General features: G+C 47.0%; 1 protein-coding gene across 2 annotated transcripts in view; it reads left to right on the top strand.

Moving 5' to 3' along the window:
- CFDP1 (craniofacial development protein 1) overlaps positions 1-19,856 on the top strand; it is a 124,721-nt gene that overhangs the window by 95,111 nt on the left and 9,754 nt on the right. Inside the window, exon 6 of one of the 2 annotated variants that reach the window (XM_026495244.4) lies at positions 17,511-17,669. The exons of the other annotated variant lie outside the window; for it this stretch is intronic. Within the exon in view, the coding sequence (XP_026351029.1) occupies positions 17,511-17,669 (159 nt within the window). The remainder of the gene's footprint in view (positions 1-17,510; positions 17,670-19,856) is intronic. 2 annotated transcript variants of the gene reach the window in all.

Below are 19,856 nucleotides of genomic sequence, written 5' to 3'. Positions count from 1 at the left end.
TGGTCACGTGTCCAACTCTTGGTTTCAGTTCGGGTCATGATCTTGGGGTTGCGGGATTGAGCCCCATATCAGGCTGAGCTCGGAGTGTGCTTGGGATTCTCTGCCTTTCCCTCGCCCTCTGCTCCTCCCCCAGCTTGTACGCGCTCTCTCTTTCAAATTAATAAAAATCTTTTTTTAAAAAATCCTCAATCTGGGGTGCCTGGGTGGCTCAGTTGTTAGGCGTCTGCCTTTGGCTCGGGTCGTGATCCCGGGGTCCTGGGATCGAGCCCCACATCGAGTTCCCTGCTCAGCAGGAAGCCTGCTTCTCCCTCGCCCACTCCCTCTGTTTGTGTTCCCTCTCTTACTGTCTCTCTCTCTGTCGAATAAATAAATAAAATTTAAAAAATAGAAATAAAAAAATCCTCAATCTATATATACCCATCATTATTTTTGAAAACTAGCTTTGTGACTCCTCAGTGACGTGGTCCGGCTGACCCAAATGGAGTCCACAGCCATACCCAAATGTTTAAACAGCCCATTCGGTTTCTCTTCAAACTATAAACTTTGGATAATTACTTAAATGGTAATGTGCTTCAGTGGGAGGCATCAGGAACTTTCTCTAAAATAATGGCCCTCAAATTGTCGTATGCTCCTTGTACAGTACAGCTCCCAGGGCCCTGTGCCCAGAGGTTGTGATTCAGGAGGCAGGATGGACCCTGGAGTTCGCCTTTTTATTAACCACAGGGGATTCTCGGACGGTACTGAGAAGCACTGAAAAATGTTCTGCCGGGTGTTTGAGGGAGGAGCAGGGAGAGGATTTCATCCCTGGAAGTTGTCAGGTGTCCCCAGGGGCTGTAGCTCCCCCAGAACCCTAATGAGGCTGTCCTTCTCTTTGTATTGCTGGCATCAGCATGGCGGCCTAGCATATGGCAGGAGTGTTAAGACATTTTGAATGAGTAAATACGTTACTTAAAAGAACAAGTGACCCATACAGAGAACACTCAAATACAGCTCAATTCAGGTATGTCAGTGTTACAGGAAGGAAGGTACATGTAGAAAATCTTTATTAAGGATAAACAGTAAGCAATGTGTTAAATGAGAAGAGCAGCAGAGGTCAAAGAGGACACATTGCCTCTCAGGAGGGCCAAGAGCCTAATACTGCCATACCGGTGGCTGCACAGAAAAATCCCTTTCTCTTCTTTTCTGCTCAAGGAGCATTAAGATGTATTAACCGAGATTGGGTATCCAGTCAAAGTCATACACGTGCACAGTTTGCAAAGTCAAATGTGCTGTTTAGTCTCCTGACTCAGTCCTGGGTCCTGCTTTCCAGAGGCAACTGCTTTAAATTCTTTTTAGCTAGTTCGGGTATTTTTTGGTTCATATTTTAAACAAATGTGTTTAGTGTACCATTATTTCTTGGTTTATCAGTTTTAGACATTATTTTATTAACTTCCTGTTAACCCGTTTTTAAGATGCACCAGCTTCTGTTTTGGAAGAATAACCTCTTGTACCACCCACCCCTCAACATCCCAAGTCCTCCTTCCAGTCTCCCAGTTTAATGACACTGTCGTCACTGTAGTGTTGTTCACTATAGAGCCAGGATGTGGACTAACATTATATTCTCATGTATATATTTGCATATTTGTTAGTTGCTTGGTTTTCTATGTCCCTATCACAAATTTTACCCAAACTCTTTCAAAGGGGCTGTAAAATCCCTCTCAGTACTGTTCTTGACTATGTCAGAAAATCTGTCATTTCCATCCCTCTCCCCCTCGCCCCTCCCTTCTGGACCCCTCCACCCTCCTGCTGAAGTTGGGGCTCTTTGTTCTCTTGGCTTTCTCTTGAGCTGTTTTATCCCTCTTTGTGTAGCTGCTCTGTTTCTTGGATCCCTTGTCTTCTTCTTTCCAGGTTTATTCTCCCATTTTGGTAGAACTCATCCTCCAGTAACATCCTGAGGAAATGGTTTATGGGGATATATTTTTGAGACTTTGCATTTCTGAAAATGACTTTGTTCTAACTTCACATTTTATTACTGGTTTTCCTGGTTATAATGTTGCAGGTGGAAAATTATTCGTCTTTAAAATTGTGAGGACATTGCTCCATTGGGCTTCTAGAAGTCTGAAGCCATTTGGACTTCTTGAATATTTGTATATGACCTCATCCCCCCTCCCATCCTTTTGGAAGTTTTTAGAGTCTTCTCTTTATCCCTGGGATTCTGGCCAAGTACCAAGACATCTCACAGTGAGAGGAACCAGTTCATTTTTGCATCTTTTTCTAGCTTCTTGTCACCATCTTATCTCTTCCATTGTGTATACCAGCTCAGATTCTCACTGAACAAAAGAGAAAGTATCTGCATAATTCTCCCACTGTGACGTGGTTGGCGGGACAACTGGAGGGAGTGCTCATCTTTCCTGCAACTCAATTTGTTGCCTGTAGCAGCTCTGTACACCTGGATAATTCTTTCTGGCAGATTCTGACAAGAAGTTGTGCAGTTGGCTGAGTATTGAGTTAGCTAATTGCTCCAATTACATCTATTCAGTGTCAGTTTTAGCTTCAAAGCTGGACTCGGGCATTGCTTCTGGCTCATTACGTACTACTGTAAATGACTTTTAAAACTAGTCTCCTAAAATCAAGCAAACAAAAGCAGCCCTGCATAAAGTAGCCAGTGGCAAGGGAAAAAAACTCACTTGCCACACACAGCAGATGAGGTGTCCTGACCTGATTAACTGTTCCAGAGCTGCATTTTCGCATAAAATAAATCCAAATACCACTTTTGTTGTTGTTTTGTTTTGTTTGCAAATTCTGTTATCACGGAGATCCAAAAAGGGGGGTGGGCAGAAGATTTGTTCAGCATTCCCCTCAATTCTGCCCCTTATTTGTGTTTCAGTTAAGGTATCTTTTTTTTTTTTAAGATTTTATTTATTTATTTGACAGAGAGAGAGACAGCCATAGAGAGAGGGAACACAGCAGGGGGAGTGGGAGAGGAAGAAGCAGGCTCCCAGTAGAGGAGCCTGATGCAGGCCTCGATCCCAGGACACTGGGATCACGCCTTGAGCTGAAGGCAGACGCTTAACGACTGAGCCACCCGGGCGCCCCTCAATTAAGGTATCTTAGGGGCGCCTGGGTGGCTCAGTTGGTTAAGCGTCTGCCCTAGGCTCAGGTCATGATCTCAGAGGCCTAGGATGGAGCCCTGTGTCGGGCTCTGTTCAGTGGGGACCCTGCTTCTCCCTCTCTCTCCACCTCTCCTCCTGTTCAGTCTCTTTCTCTATCAAATAAATTAATAAAATCTTTTTTAAAAAATGAAGGTATCTTAGCCCCTGCTAGCCCAGATTGCAATTTATGACAAGATCATGGAACATTCTGCAGGCTCTCGGGGTGGTGCTGAGGCCAGCCTAGGACAAATTCCAGGCTACTGACAGCCATTCAAGGGGGTCTGCCATCTGGTGCAGTGAACAAATGCTTTTCCTGTGCCTGCTCTGAAGTACTTAGTTCCATAGAACACCGAGCCAAGGGCGGGCAGCAGCTATGAGCTTAGCCAGCACAGAGAATTGTTACTTTAGTAGGTATCATTGTTGGAATCTATTTATAATGTGTGAAGTTGATATGTTTTCTTAATATTCATACGTTCTTTTAACAAATATTTATTGGGTGCCTACCATGTGCTTGGCACTGTGCCAGGTGCTTGGGTTATATCAGTGAACAAAACAGACATTGGTTCCAGCTTTGTGAAGTCTCCGTTCCAGCATGGAGCTAGACAGAAAACATGACAAACTACACAGTGTGTCAGAAAATGCTAAGTGTTATGGAGGGAAGGAAAGTCCGAGGAGGGCAGGGGATCAGGAGTGTGGGGTGATGGTGAAGTATTGAATAGAACAGTCAGGGGTAAGGCTCACTAGGAAATTGAGCCTTGCGCCAAGACTTGACAACGGTGAGGAAGTGAACCAAGACACTGTCAGGGAAGAGGGTATTGAGGGTAAACAGAGGGGCTTGAGGGTCCCACAGGGTGGGTGCATGCCTGAGGTGGCAGGATGATGGGGGTAGTCTTGGGAGAGGTGATCTGAGAGGTAAGCATGGCCAGGTGTCGTCGCCCTCTGCTAAGGTGTGGCAAGCTGCCACAGGCAAGGTCCACTGCGTGGGTGGGTATAGAAGGCCGGAGTTAGGGACAGAGGGCTGGGGCAAGGATAAGACAGACACAGTGGGTAGAGGCTTAGAACTGGTCTGTAAGCCTTGGGCCTGGATGAGGACACTCAGGAAGCGAGTGTCGATGGAGAAGAGCCGTCCGGGGATCGGTGCCGGAGAACTCCCTGATGCCTTCAAAGAAGCTGATGTTAACAATCAGACAGATCCAAACTGGGGGCTGTTCTGCAGACAGGGGGCTATTCTAAATTAAAGAGATCAGCTTTTCTTGGTTTGAAATTTTTCAGAATGAAAAGTTTGGGTGTGGGGGGAGAAGTCAAAATTTAAAATCTACTTTGCTGCCACAGATGAATTAGCCTCAGAAAAAGATGGAACAAACAAGTCCTCAAGAACGAATTTTTTTTCTCTAGCAGCAGCAAGATTTTAATTTCTTTCTGGATTCTAGAGCATCTTTTCAAGGACTTTTGAGAAGAAGAGTGGGGACGGCAGGAAATCCTGATTATCTGCTCTGTGCCAGGCGTTGTGCTAAGTGCTTTCACGTATTCTGCAGGCGTTATTAATCTCCTTCTGGACTTCTCTGTCCCAGCTTGTCCTCCTAGCAAATTCCTTCTTGTCCTTCAGACTTCAGACACCCCCCCCCCCGCAGCCTTCCCGCTCCTAGTGCACTAAGCAGCAGTTTTCTCCTAATGTAATTACTTGTTTGCGTATCTGTCTTGCATGAATGAATCACATGAGGATAAGAAACCTGTGTATCTCCAGTGGCCAGCAGAGTCTGGCACACTGGAGGCACTCAGCAAATAAGGGCTGACTTGATGAATATCTCATTTAATCATCATCCTTCAAGACAGTTATTATTATCCTCATTTTACTAATTGGTTACTTGCAGCTCAGAGAAATTGACTTGCCTGGGATTTAAAAATAACAAAAATGAAGTGGTAAGGGCAGGTTTCTGCACTGAGTCCCGAGCCACCGTGCCCCACCGTTTTACATACACAGATCCAAACCAGCACTGGTGATGTGCGGGACTTGGGTGTCCAAGCAGTGCTCAGATATCTCAGTGTTCTTGTCTCAAGTCTAGATTTCTGATTTTCCTGCCGCTCACGAAATTTCTGTGTGACCATCAGGAGAGGGGACAGATTGGGAGTTTCAGTGCATTTCCTATAGGAAGATGTAATAGGTACGAACTCAAAGACATGTTGCTTCTGAATGCTTTAAGATAGTCTTAAACCTAGGACTTAAAAGTAATAGTTGAGGGGCACCTGGGTAGCGCAGTCGGTTGAGCATCTGATTCTTGGTTTTGGCTCAGGTGGTGATCTCAGGGTTGTGAGATCGAGCCCCACGTCAGGCTCCACACTCAGCTCAGAGTCTGCTTGAGATTCGCTCTCTTCCTCTCCCTCTGCCCCTCCCCCCTCGAATAAATAAATGAATAAATCTTTTTAAAAAAAGTAGTAGTTAAAAGAATAGGCAAATCGATAGAGAAAGTAGATTCGTGGTTGCCTAAGGCTGGGGACATGGGGATGACTGCTGATGGATATAAGGGCGTGACAGAATGTTCTAAAATTAGATTGTGGTAATGGCTGCACAACTGAATATACTAAGCATCACTGACTTGCATACTTTAAATGGGTGAATTCTTTAGTATGTGAATTATATCTCAGTAAAGTGGTTTCTCAAAAAGTATTAGCTGAGAACAAGTGATTGGTCATTAGATTTTCTAGCACTCTTTCAAAATCCAAGTAAATTTAGTAGCTTCTGTATTTGAGTTATTGTCAACATTATCTTCCCTCTTTGAGGAAACCTGTTCCCCAGTACAGCTGGGTAGTTTTGGGGTTCTGTTTTGTTGTGCTTCCTTGTTTTCGTGTGAGCTGCAGCATTCAAATGAGAACGTCAGTGTTTCGCAGCTCTGAGCCTCCTTCCTTCATCTGAACGCGCTCACACAGTCTGCTGATGACCAGCTGAGCCTCACAGGGACAGGAAGGGCGTCATGAAGCCACTGTCCGTCTCCACACTCCCCCCACCCCCCGTCCTGGGAGAGGGGCACAGACTCTCACAGGCTGCTCTGCTGGCTTGGGGGCAAGGAGCTACGGGTCAGAGCTGCAGTCTTGTTTTAATTCCCTCAAACCATCTCTTAATGGCAGGGTTGGCCAGTCCTGTTTCAGCAGACCCTCATCTCTTAGCCAGCAGTTGCTAAAGCACCTTTTTCAGACCTTTTAGCCATGACCCATGGTGGATTGTGGTCATAAAGGCACATGCTGTGAGGGAACCCCAGAACACGAAGAAACTGAATTTGTTCAGGGTTTGTATATCACTCACTGTAAGGTTGGGTGATAGGAACCTTGTAGAACAGGCCTCATTTCTGAATGAAAAAGCTGCTTTAGCACCCCTTGGCTGGCAGATAAAGGAAAGAGATTTGACTTACGCTTTCTCTTGCCTTAGAGATGGAGGGTGGGAATTCTTTTTGGTGGTTAGTGATGCAATGGGTAAAAATCTTCCATTTATTAAAGAGAAACTATGTTGTGGTTGTACAGATTGCCCAGCTGTGGTTAGCGTCTATGAAAACCATTTCCTGCGTGAGTAAAAAGAAAGTTTTCTGCTTTCTCTACCAAACTCCGTGGGAACGGACGTTTCTCTTTGTTGAAATCCACTGCTCTGCCTTAGCCAAGTGACATCCTGGGCTCAGGCTGGAACAGCCCCCTTCTTTTGATTGCGCTGTGCAGATAATTGCTTCCCAAGGGCTCCTAAATGCTGGATTGGGAGGGTGCCGTGACAGGGAAGCCACTGATGCTGATGCTGGTGTGCCCCAGCTTTTTGAGGACAGGTGGGAGCAGCCCCGGGGATGTGGGGAGGTTGGAATCTAAGCCTCTTTGAAGTGCCCATTGAGGTTAGCAGGATCACAGGCAGCTTCTAGGAGGCTCCAGAAGATACCCTGGCTACAGAGTGAGTGAGCGATGCAGATACCACTGTGAGACACCACTGTGAGAGAGATTTGAAGTCAGGGCCCCAAGCAGGAGTGCCAAGTGCTGAGAAATGACCTTTCGTACCACTTCAGCCTCATTGAGTGAAAGGACCATAAAGCACGCTCCCCTCCAGACAGAACTTTGAGGTGTCAGGAATCCCAGCTGTGTCCCACTTCTATATCCTCTCATTTGGAATGTAGCATGCTTCTTTAGGAGCGGTGAGAGAGTCATTTTGTAAGATGTATGGTAGCCAGTGCATATGAGTTTCATTTAAAACCATGTGGTTCGTGTGCCTAGCCATGTCTAGAAAGGAGCGTAGGCGTGACTCATTCCATGAAGTCTCCATGATGTAAAACGAAAGGAATATTTCTGGTCTGAGGACACCCCCACATCCTGGAACTTTAACCTGATCTCAACCTGGGAGGTGCCCAGGAATTTAACATTTATTTTATATTGACATCCTGACATTTTCTTGAGGAGATAGAGACCTGCCTGGGAGAAAAAGAAAGCTGAAAGTCAAAGAAAACAGCAGAATGCTGCGGTTTGAGAAAGCATGCCAAGTCCCTAATCAGCAATTAGCCAAACAAGCCATAATTGAAGTACATTTATCTTCTGTGCCCTGTGCTTTGCTTCTCACAGCGGCTGGTTTGAGAGATGTGCTGTTTGCTGAACTATGTTTCCTGGTGGGAGTGATCCGGGTGAGTGTGGCTCCCGCCCTCAGACCAGGCAGGTGGCCCGCAGACCCACACTGGCTTAGCATCGTCACAGGAGAAAGCCGACAAGGCTCTCCTTTAGAGAGGGCATTGACTGTTAGCAGCTAGGTCCTGATTCTGCCTCTTCTCTTCTTTGCCTCTGTGGCTGCAATTGGTTGGGGAAACCCATGTGGAACCAGTATCTGGAAAATAAGATGTGCCCTCCTCAATTGAGCTCCTAGGCTCAACTGCACAAAGAAAAACGTCATTATGGGCTCCATTAGAAGCTGCATTTAATAATTCCTTTAAAATTTTGTCTCCGAACTGTAAATGGTCTATTTGTGTTGGGCAATAAATTATTCTTCCCAGCTGTGCCCGATCATACAAATGAAAGCAACAGCACCTCAGGGGGAAGCATCCCCCTCCCCAGCATGGTCCCCATTCCCAGTAAACTAAAGGTTTCCACTTTGGAGAGCCAGGTCTTCTTTACTCCCCAACTGCTCTAAAATGATGGAGGCCCTTCCCTGCTCTGCCATGATCCCCATTATGGGAACAGTGTAAGGAAGGAAATTGCTGGAGCAGAGGCAGGAAGGGATGTGGCATTATCTCCTTCACAAGGAGTGAGATGAAACCACAGGGGAGTGGAACAAAGGAGAAGGGAAATTCAGGACTATCATTTCCTAGAGGTCTGGTGGGCCGGCCAGAAGGGGAGTTTTTTGCCACTGATTCTGTCACTTAACCCTTAGGCATAGCAGGCCCCCAGGCCCTTGAGAGAGTATCTGGTTATCTAAGTGAATGCTTCCCTGTTGGCCAGAGACCTCTGTACTCACCATTGGCCTATCCGATCTAGGACTCTGCTGACGATCCTGTAACCCTTGGCCTTTTCTCTATTTACTGCTCTTTCACTTTTTAGAGACTTTCTTACGGCCAGAGCTTCATGATCGCTTTGAGATTGCCTACATATTTGTCCTTCAGATAGGATCCTTCACTTCGTCCACCTCAGTCTGTCCTGAGACATTGCCAGGGCGTTTATAGAGTGAGGTACCAGAAATAAGTAAGAGTCAGAACTTATTGAACGTCCTGAGAGTATTATCCTACGTATTACACATTAATTACAAATTTGTTGCAGAGGGGAGGGTATACCTTTACAAGTGAGAGCTCTGGCAGTCCCCCCACCTTCCCCAACAGACCACACTGAGCGTCAGAGTCCCGGGCGGACCCGACACTCCGCCCATCACTGTGTGGTGGTGTAGTAAGCAGTACCCAGCCTCACCTACCTGCCTACTTGGCATAAGAAACAGACAAACCGTAAACAAGCAATATTCCGTAAGACCACCAACCTGGACTCCCAAAAATTGGCAATGGCATCAAAGACCAAAATTCAGACAAACAAAAGAAAAGGCAGGAGACTGTGCTAAATTAAAAAGTAAAGGAGGCTAAGGAAACGTCAGATGTAGTGCCTGGAAGGAAGACGTGGGATGACTGTCAAGGCCATCTGGAGAGGCAGTGAGGGGAATGTGAACAGGGACTTTCGATGACACCATTGTATCAATGTTACAGTTCTCGGGTGCACTGTGAGGTGTCATGTTGAAGTAGGAGGATGCCATTAGGACTCACATGCCCAAGTACTTAGAGGTGAAGTGGCAGGATGTCTGCAACTTTACTTAAAAGCGATTTCACACCTCCAAAAAAGAACATTTAAATAGAGAAACAAGGGGGGGAGAGAGAGAAAGCAAATGTGGCAAAATGTTAATAATGAGTGAATCTAAGCAAAGGGCATTTGGATAATAGTTGTTCTCTGTTTCAAGTTTTCTGTCAGCGTGTCATTTTTCAGGCTAGAAAGTTGAAAATTTCTGCCAGACCACACCGGAGTTCTTGTGCCAGTGCTGCCATAGCCCACCCCTCAGAAACCGTAGTGGAATGAACGCTCACGTTCAAGCTCACGCTCGCCCAGCTGGCAGTACAAGGCCTCGTGCATTTCCCCCGCAGGTTTCTCTCCGCATTGTCCGTGTGAACCAAGCACTGTAGATGCCTCCGGGCACCAAGGACGGGTGGGGGAGAAGGACCTGTTCCTCCCCAACACTTATCTACCTTTGACCTTCCTTGAAAGGTCTGAACTAGGCAGATTAATAAAAACAAACAAGGGCCCTTTGTGGCAAGACTCCCAAGCCCACTCAGCTGGCTGGTTTCAGCAGCACAATAGACCAGTAGAGGACTGTTCTTCGCAGAGAAAAGGGACATTAACTTTCTCTTGGAGTGTGATGCTAATAAACACTGCCCAGCAGATCCCAGAAAAAGAGCTTGTCCCAGAAAAAAAGTCCTTTTCATTGTCACTGTAGAGCGCCTAACCTCAGTTACTTATCTCAAGATGAGTCGTCTTGATTACAAGAGCCAGGAGGCGGTGCAGGTGGAGGTCGTGCCCTGCTTTGGGAGAACAGTTCGGGGCTTAACTGTGAATGGATGTGCATCCTCTCCAGGAAGAGCTGTCCGTTCATTAGAACCAAGTCAGCTAGAGTGATTGGGCTTCCAGAATCAGCCGAGAGGCCAGAGCAGGGCACAAGCCACCTCTGTGCTTCACAGACAAGGAAGCAAGAGCTGGAAAGGGCTTTCTGTAATATATTTTTTTCAGAAGAGTTGCAAATCCAGAACTTTGCCACCAGAATAATCAGGTTTGTTTCAGAGACATGTTTCAAAGATGTAGCACAGCTGAAATCAAATCAGACAGACTTGGGGCACCTGGGAGGCTCAGTCAGTTAAGCATCTGACTCTTGATTTCGGCTCAGGTCATGATCTCAGGGTCGTGGGATTGAGTCCTGAGTCAGGCTCCATACTGGACATGGAGCCTACTTAAGATTCTCTCTCTCCCTCTCCCTCTGCCCCTCCCCTTGCTCGCTCTATAAATAAATAAATAAAATATTTTTTTAAAAATCAGACAGACTTAAGTGTAGTTCATTCTTGGATTGGTGTAAGAGCAATAGGATTGAGTGGCAGATCCTTTGCTATTTGCATAAACACTGAAGCTGCTACCATTTGCTGCCCTTTATGTCACCTTTTGCTGAGAGATACTACTGAGGGGGGAGCGCGTTGGCACTGCATCAATGATAATAGATTCACGAGTACTGACGGTTTTTCAGCCACAGAATGTTTAAGATCATTTGGAACTTCTTGTGTGAATTCTGATTTTCCACTTTCCTGAGTCCCAGAGAATACTGCCAGCACAACGTTGGGAAGTGAGCACAATTTAAACTGTCTCCCTAATGTACTGCTGGCCTCCAGGCCGTTTCCCTGCGTGGTCTGGTCTTGGGCTTTGGGGAGATTGCTTAGAGATTTGCACAGGTGAGGAGTGAAACTGGCCCAGGGATTGGGGCTTTTACTTTTCACTCTTACAGACTTAAGCTAAATCCAAAGAAGGTCTGAAAGAGAACAGTGGTTCCAAGCAGACAACTCTCACCGAAGAATTATCAACGTAAACTTTCTTCCCATTTCTCAGGGAGTACCATGCCAGTTCCAGACCCTTGTATGGCTCTGGAAAATAGTCCATGTGTGAGCTACAAAAAAATCCACTCCTGCCTTGTAAACAGATGACAAATACTAAGGAAACTGCGTATCTGTGCCAAAGAATCTTTGTTCCAAATAATTTGCATTTTAGTGGTTATGCAAGTTACGAGACGGAAGGCGTAGTGGAGCCAGGCGCTGTGTGTTGAAGTTCTAAGTAAAGGTCAGTAGTGCTTCCTTGTACATGTGTTGACCTATCCTTGCTGGTCTACTTTTGCAGCTACCTTTTCTGGCCTGTCAGTTCAAGTGCAGTGTCAACTCTCTTTGTTACGAGAAAAAAAATCATTTGGATAAGCCCATTGTCAAATCACGGCGACTTAGTTCATTAAACATGTAGTATAGTGAGCCTTTGTGCCACACTGTGAGTGAAGCAAGAATGAGTAAGACATGGGCCCCGTGTATAGGGAGCTCCAGGACAACAGGGAAAGTAAGAATGCAACCCCCCCCCCCCCCCCGCCAAATTAGCAATGATAGAAGTTGAAGTATGGAGGCGATCCCCAAAGTCTGTCTGTCCCCAGCTCCAGATTCAGCCAAGTGGAAAAGACAGGCTGAAGGTCAGAAGCACTGAGTAGTACTAGTCCCACGTCTCCCCCTGGGAACTTGGGCAGGTTTCTTAATGTTCTTGGATTTTAGTTAACTCATCTCTAAAATAAGGAGGTTGAATTAAACAGCCTCTCAAATGGTCCCTCTCTTGTGCCCTTACAGTCTGCAGTTATAATTTGCCTGTATGATGATCTTCTCTGTTACATTGTCTCCTTGAAGCCAAAAATTATTCCTTATGTGTGTGTATGTCCCTACTTCCAAGCACAATGTCTGGAATACAGTAATTTCTCAGTAAACTGTTGGAGGAGTACAATGAATGACTGACTCTAAATGCACTCCCAATCCTGAAATTCTATTCTGTGAGCCAGCTGGGTGCCTGAGGCCAATTTTCAAAGATCATGGGGAAAGATGTGCCCACTTTTCCTTCACAGCCAGTTGTGGTGTCTGTCATCCTCTCTCTTTCCACTTAAGTTCTTTTCCCAGCTCCTTTCTAGCACCTCTTGTAAATAGCAGGATCCAGAGTGTCTTGATGGTGGCTACAAAAGGAATTGGTTGGGCGACTCTGAAGTCCATGCTTATGGGGCTGGAACAAAGAAAACAAGTTACTATAGTATCTTTCTGACAGACTCCACAGGATAGAGTTTATCACTTAGTTGCAGTGAATTTTGTTAGATTTCTGGTGCTAAAGAGAAGCAGAAGAAGTTTTAGCAAATTACCATCATAAACTTTGAAATCAGAAAGGAAAAAGACAGCTTTCATTTTGTCTTTTTTGTCCCTTTTACTTTTCTGAGTTTCTGAATCTTTGTGTGTGAGGTCTTCACTGGTGTCTAGTGTCAGCATAGGACATTGGGCTGGGTGCCTTGGAAAGGGAATTGAAGATAATTGCTTATTGAGGGACGACTAGACAGAATGTGTAAGAAAGAAAGGCATGGGGGTGCCTGGGTGGCTCAGTTGGTTAAGTGTCTGCCTTCGGCTCAGGTCATGATCCCGGGGTCCTGGGATCAAGCCCCGCATTGGGCTCCCTGCTCAGCGGGGAGCCTCCTTCTCCCTCTCCCTCTGCTCCCCCTACTTGTGTGTTCTCTCTCTCTCTCTCTCTGTCAAATAAATAAATAAAATCTTTAAAAAAAAAAAAAGAAGGAAGGAAGGTAGCAAGCAAAGAAAGAAAGAAAAAGAAAGAAAGGCTTGGTAGAAGCCTCTTTCACCAGCATGCCCACTGTCCTCAGCCATGCTGTTTTATGGCGTGAAAGCCTGCTGCTTAGAGCAGAGGTGAGAAGAACCCATGCCACTTGGACAGGCTTAGTCTTTACATTGAACTTACGGTAGTTAGGTCGGAAAGAACTGCGACATTCAGGAAGAGGTGGTTGAAATGCCATTGTTACGTTGGAAACATCTAGGCAGCAGCATGCTGGACATGTCTGCGTATAACATTGTGGACGTAATCTGCCAGTGGGCAAGTGAATGGTGTGTTTCTTTGGACTTTGCATTGTAACAGGTGGACGAAGAGTCTCTTGAATGAAATACTCAGGTCTTTCGTGACACAGCTCACCAAACTTTAGACCTAAGACCGGAAGATCCGTGGCCGGGGGAGGGGGGGTCTATCAAAGCCAGCTCTCTGGTAGCACCTTCTCCTTATGGCTTAGGATCCGGGAAACAGAGAAATCCGTGGTGCGGTGGATGTGACGCCTGAGCGTGTGCCAGTTCCTGCTGACAGCAGAGTGGCCTCCATGAGAATTTTGACCTCCTCCTTTCCACAGCTGTGGCCTCCTGCGGGAGGCCAGTGCTGATGTCGTCCCTCCTCACTGGCAGCTCTTGGCCCCACTGCGGCGCTCTCAGCAGTGCTCTTTCCCAGCAGAGAGAGCCAGCAACCCGCGCCCAGAAGCTGAGGCTTTCCTGCCTGCCTGATTGATGAACCTTCATGGCAGAGATAGGGCCAAGGTCATGGTAAATGTGCTCTCCAGAAAGCTGTGATGGAGTGATGCCAGGATTGTGCCGGGGGTGGTGAGTGTGAGCACTTGAAAGACCGCAGGGCCCCACGTGCCAGGTTTCAGGAGGAAAGGGCTCTCAGTCACGATGAGCCTCTGCGTGTTTTGGCTGCTACTCTAAATGTGTCATTCACTTTGATTTAGCCTCAGATACAAGACAGGTAAGTTTGCTTTTGAGACTGTCAGATTAGGAAGTCAGAAACCACATTCATGGGGCGCCTGGGTGGCACAGCGGTTAAGCGTCTGCCTTCGGCTCAGGGCATGATCCCGGCGTTACGGGATCGAGCCCCACATCGGGCTCCTCCGCTATGAGCCTGCTTCTTCCTCTCCCACTCCCCCTGCTTGTGTTCCCTCTCTCGCTGGCTGTCTCTATCTCTGTCGAATAAATAAATAAAATCTTTAAAAAAAAAAAAAAAAAGAAAGAAACCACATTCATGATACAATGAAGGCAGACCTGGAAGCTTTCCTTTAAGCATCTTAGCACTGGTGACATTTTGCTGATGTTTAGCAGTGAATAAGGCAAAGGGGGATTGTGGCTTTTTACTTTTCTGGAACTCTCTTCACTGCTATGCAGCAAAAGATCATTTTCTCAGGCTTCTCAAAGTGATTTGTTAGAAAGGTGGTACAATTTGGGAATACCATCAGAGCTATAGGCTGAGAGTGGGAGATGGTGTACAGAGCCTAGAGGGCTGCCCAGGTAAAAGCAGAAATTCTGGGTTGTTAAGAGCTGATTGGTAAATGAATGCAAATAGAAATTACACCCCTTAGAATCCCCCAATTTAAAAGTGTTCGAACACCCTTCATTTAAGCTACAGAGATCTGATTCTCTCCAGTTGTTTCTGTGATCCAGGTGACATTTATTGAGTGCCTACTGTTTGTCGAACTCAGTCCATGTGGCATAGAGAGATTTGGGGACCCGGAGCTCCGTACCGTCAGAGAAATAGAGCACGCACAGGAAGATTGTGTTGCTCCTAAGCATCTTCGTTAGATTCCCTTCAAAGCAGAAACTTCGATAAGTCTGTTAGTGTAGGATATTCATTGGGAAGCTGTCCTCGGGAAGTAGGAGTGAGGAGGTAGAGGAAATGAGATGGGGAAGGAGGGAAAGCCAGTACGAGAGTGTGTTTCCAGGACTCTGGTGTTTCCTCGCCACCAAAACTTCTGAGAAGCATTCAGAGGACCTCCTAGAATTGCCTGTGTGAGGACAGGTGCCTGAGCTGTGTAGCCACAGCCCCCGTCCTCCATGAGGGTGGCCCCAGTGGCATGAACTCCCATCAGCTGGCCAGGCAGTGCTTCTGACATGTAGGCAGGGTCAGAGGAGCTCCTACAGGCAGCCAAGGAAAGCCTTGAGGTGTGTGTTTTTGGTGGATGTTGTTGGCACTGACTGCCAGCTTGCTCAGAATTGACCAGTATGGTGGCAGCTGGAATCAGAGTCCTTGAGTGTCTGCAATGGGAAGGATTGATGCTGTAAGGGGAGGACTGGGTGCACTAAAAACACCACCAGGAGGCATCTTGTCCAGAGACTGGGGCAGGGTCCGAGAAGGCTTCCTGGAAGAAGTGACCTCTGAGCTGAGACAAGACCAGATGAATGGGAGATGAACTGTAGGTTCAGGACTGTATGTTTGGAGCTTAGGTGGCGAGGGTAGATGTGGTGAGGGAGGATCAGGAAGGACTTTGCAAGGTGTAAGAAGCATAGTCTTCATTATGAGAGCAATAAGGGGTCAGGGAAGAGACATTTAAGCAGAAAGACATGATGAACTTTCTGTTCTAGAAGATTCACCCTAATGACAGTTTGTGGAATAGATGCCAGGGTGGAGCAGGTGAGTGAAGGGGGACAGAGCAGAAGGCAGGGAGACCAGGGAAGAGACTGCCATTCTCCAGGTTGGGGGATGTGATGGGGAGAACTGGGACCACATACTAAGCTTCCATATCCTCACTCATGCTCTGCTCCTGGTAGATACAGCCTGAGTGTGTGTGTGTGTGTGTGTGTGTGTGTGTGTGTGTGTGTATTTTGATGAGAGATTGTTGTAGGGAGTGAGTTATCTAGAAAAGAATGTTTAGATGTGAGTTGAAAGCTCATAGAGAGCTGTGTGGAAAATTCTTAAGGACACTGATCTGGGAGTCAGAAAGACCTTGCTTTGTCCTGGTTCTGCATTTTCTATTGGCTTGACCTTTGTTGTGTCATTTAACCTCTCTCAACTCTGTTTATTTGTCCAACTCAAAATGAGGACGATGATGCCTGCCCAGCCTATTCTGACTTGATGTTAAGCAAACAGCATGTGGTGGGAAATGACCGCGACAGGGAAGCTAACATCCTCCCAACCAACAAGAGTAGGACAAGGGTGTGGAGGGTCATGGTTCAGCCCCGGGAGTCCTGTGTTCAGTGTGGACATGGGCCTCTCTGCTTGCTCTGGGGCAGGAACGGAGTGTCCTTCACTGGCTCTGTGCTGCAGGGAGGTGGGTTTCAGAAGGGTTAGTGTGACACTAGATCCTCTCGAAGGCTCTTGCCCCATTCGGAGACTCAGTGGTCCTCCTTCACAGGCCACTGTGAGAGGAAGATGAGAAAATAGTGAGTAAAGCACCTGGAGAATTAGCATTGTAGGCAAGTGAAAGATATTACTGTTGATGTTATCAGGAGGCCTTGTGACGTTAGCTCACAGAAGTTGTACACGTTTGACTCTCTTACATTTCCCAGTAAAACAGGAAGTAACTTCCAGTCTCCTGCATGGTGGTATACAACGTATTTTAGTTTCAGAAAGAGACCAAAGGCCATGTCCCTTCCGTAGTTCTTTCCCCTAACGCACCTTCTTCTTACTTACTAGCTGCCTCCTGTTTTCCTGATTTTTTCTCCTGCACTTAACAATGACTGGAAACATGTGACCTGCCAAGACTTGAACTTCGGCATGTCGGGTTTCTCCCACAGTCCATGATTGTGTCACCGGCAAGGAGATCACAGGCCGTATATTCCCTCCTTTCAGGGTGAGGAATGTTCTCCACCTCCTGGGAAAATCCAGGGTCCTGACTCACAGGAGTCGAAAAGGAAACCGATCTTAGAGTCCTTTTAAGATACTGTGACTTCTTGCTCATCCGTGTTGGGATCTGTTTCTCTTTCCCTTAACAAGCATTCCCTGGGGTTTTAGGGCACAAATGATGACTGACTCAGTGTGGCTGACATTTATTATACCTTTACTCTATGCCAGGTGCTATCGTAAAGCACTTTACATAGAAGATGCACTGCAGCCCCCTGAGTCACTATTCACTTGGTAGACGATAGGCAGCCGGGGCAGATGTGGTTAAGTAGCCTAAAGCCACACAGTTAGAGCTGGAATATGAACGTAGGCATGTGATTCCAAAGCCGTGTCTGAATCATGCTGCGTTTCTCCCTGTCTGCAAGCAGAGACCTGGCCTACAGAGCATACGGAGGGCTTTAGGATTTCCTTTTCCTAGGTCCTTAGAGCAGTCAGACATGTTAGGCAGGAAAAGCGCATTCAAATTCTGGTCTCCTTAAAGTGTTCTCCACAGAAGACAGCAAGTACCCTAGATACAAAAATGGTTTCCATTAAGATAAAGAGCTCCAATCTAGGGAGCCCCTTGCCAGTCATAAAAAGCATGACTCAAGAGTTGATAGTTTTTACATGTTACATGTTTCATTTTTTCACTTTCTCTAGGTTAAAAAGATCAAGTGGCATGAGCAGCCTTTTGGGGAAAATTGGAGCCAAGAAGCAGAAGATGAGCACCCTAGAGAAGTCCAGATTGGACTGGGAGAGCTTCAAGGAGGAGGAGGGCATTGGTGAAGAACTAGCCACCCATAATCGAGGGAAGGAGGGGTAAGAAGCAGTAGATTCTATTCCTCTGAAAATTCTAAAAACTGAAATAGCTTATTGTAGACAGGCCGCCCAGCTTAAATAGGCACTTTTCATGGTGAAACGCACTTTGTCCTCTTGTCGGTGAAGCTCTGTTCTAATGTGGAGCCGGTCCTCTGGGCGAGAAGAACCCTGCGGCTGACCCGGGGGTGGGGGGGGGGGGCGGGGCGGTATGCGAGCTGCCTTGTTCTCAGGGCCAGTCACCTCTGCCAAGCCCAGCTGGCTGAATGACAGACAGCTCCCGTGAAAGTATGTCACCTTATTTCGTCACATGGTCAGATCTGGCTCACTCTGTCAGCCTTGGCCTGATCAGAATGATTTGGCCTTCTGAGAAGCCAGGCCAGCCCAGTGCTTCCATAGCAGAGCCAACAGAGTGCCTAGATGTTGTCGCCTAATTGTGGATGGTTTCTGTCCGTGTCGTTGTGGCCCAGGCTGGGGCTTCAACCTGTATGACATGCCAGTGCTCACACAGAGTCCTGGCTGTCATTTGCACCCCTCCTCTTCACTTTGGAATATGAAGAGGATGTCTGTAGGCTCTGTATTCAAGAATATCAAGAAAGACAGTGTTCAGTGAGTACTTAGGAACCTCAGAAGGAGCTAAGAAGCAGAGTTACTGCAGAACAGGATCCATGGCTCAAGGTCATCACTCCCCAACCCTAATGGTGAAAGAAGTGTCGTGTGGCTGTCAGACAGTCTGGGTCCTCCCCGCCCCTGCCCCTCACCAGGAAGGGCTCTCCCCGCAGCACGTAGAGCATTTCTGAAGCTCAGCTCCTTTGCCTGTGAATTGGGGTAATGATACCACACTGGGGGTGAGTGTGAGGATCTCATGAGATAATGCATGTGACACGTGTATGACACATACATAGGATGCGTGGAGTACATAAAGCGCTTTGCAGAGCACTTGTCACGTAAAAGTGTACATTCAGTGGTAGTCATTCAGGTTCTATATAAGTGAAGTTAGAATACAGACAGGTGAGGGGGTTATTTTCTGGGTCACATTTCTAAATTTGGCTTCAAGATTATTTGAATGAACCTAGAAGCTGATCAGTATGTTTAAAAAAAATTTTGTTAAATGACTTTATGAACTTGGTTAACGATCAGACGTCTAAATCGGCCTGTGAAAGATGGAAATGCCACAGGACAGAGGCGGAAGCGCCAGAGTCCTCTGAGGAAGGCGCGGGATAGAGCACAGGCAGGAGTCGCGTTATCTAGACAAGGCCTCTGACCCTTGCCCCAAACTCCCCATCTTTGACTCCGCTCTGGTTGCTCATAGCTCATTGCTCTCCCCCACGTTTGCCTGGGGATCTAAGGCAGCAGGGTACCTGCCGGTCTGTGCGACACTCCGTAGGTCCTCTGAGTCTTGATTATATGGGCTGGACAGTGTTCCTTCTGCCCAAGTTAATAGAGGTCTTATAAAAGCAGGGAGTGGTGCTGTTGAAGATAAGGCAGAGCTAATAAAATGTAGACTGGAATAGAAAACAAGACTAGGACATCTGCCCCACGAGGACTTTTCAGGCCATGGAAAATCACGTAACTAGGTTCAGGAACTACTAATAGCGTGCAGCTTTTAAGCGTTCTGCTTTCCCCTCCTTCTCTGAGACTCTTCCCCCGACCAGATGATTCCACCGATCTGATTGTGTTTTTCCAGTGCAGATCTGATGACTTCCTTGCTCTGCCTCTGGCTCTTCTCACCTTCCCTCTCTTGTGCCTGCCCCCACACTTCCACTCACTTGCCTTTCCTAGCTCTTGCAGGCAGATTAAAGGCGCCAGGCTGTAGCTCTGGTTCTTACCGTGGCTAAGCGTGAGAATCGCCTGGGGTGGAGGGGTTCAGAGTTGAGGTGACAAGGCCACTCCTATACAGAGCTGCTGAATCAAGAGTCAGGGACATTTGTATCTTTCATTCACTCCTCGGGTGCTTCTGATGCACAGCCAGGGTTGAGAATCACTAGACTATAGCATCAGAACTGTAGAGACCAGAGCAGGACAGCCAGCCACTGGCTGAGCCTTTCCAACACATACACAACTAGAGAGCCACGTTCAAAACCAGGAATGTGGAGAAGGGCAAGAAGACTTCTTCTGAGACGCGTGCCCAGTGCCACAGTGTTGAGGGAAGGAAGCACAAGAGCCAAACCTGTGAGGTCTGTTTGGGCA

The sequence above is a fragment of the Ursus arctos genome, unplaced genomic scaffold, assembly GCF_023065955.2.
Source record: "Ursus arctos isolate Adak ecotype North America unplaced genomic scaffold, UrsArc2.0 scaffold_19, whole genome shotgun sequence".
Classification (NCBI taxonomy): domain Eukaryota; kingdom Metazoa; phylum Chordata; class Mammalia; order Carnivora; family Ursidae; genus Ursus; species Ursus arctos.
This window is presented reverse-complemented; position numbering and strand designations above follow the sequence as displayed.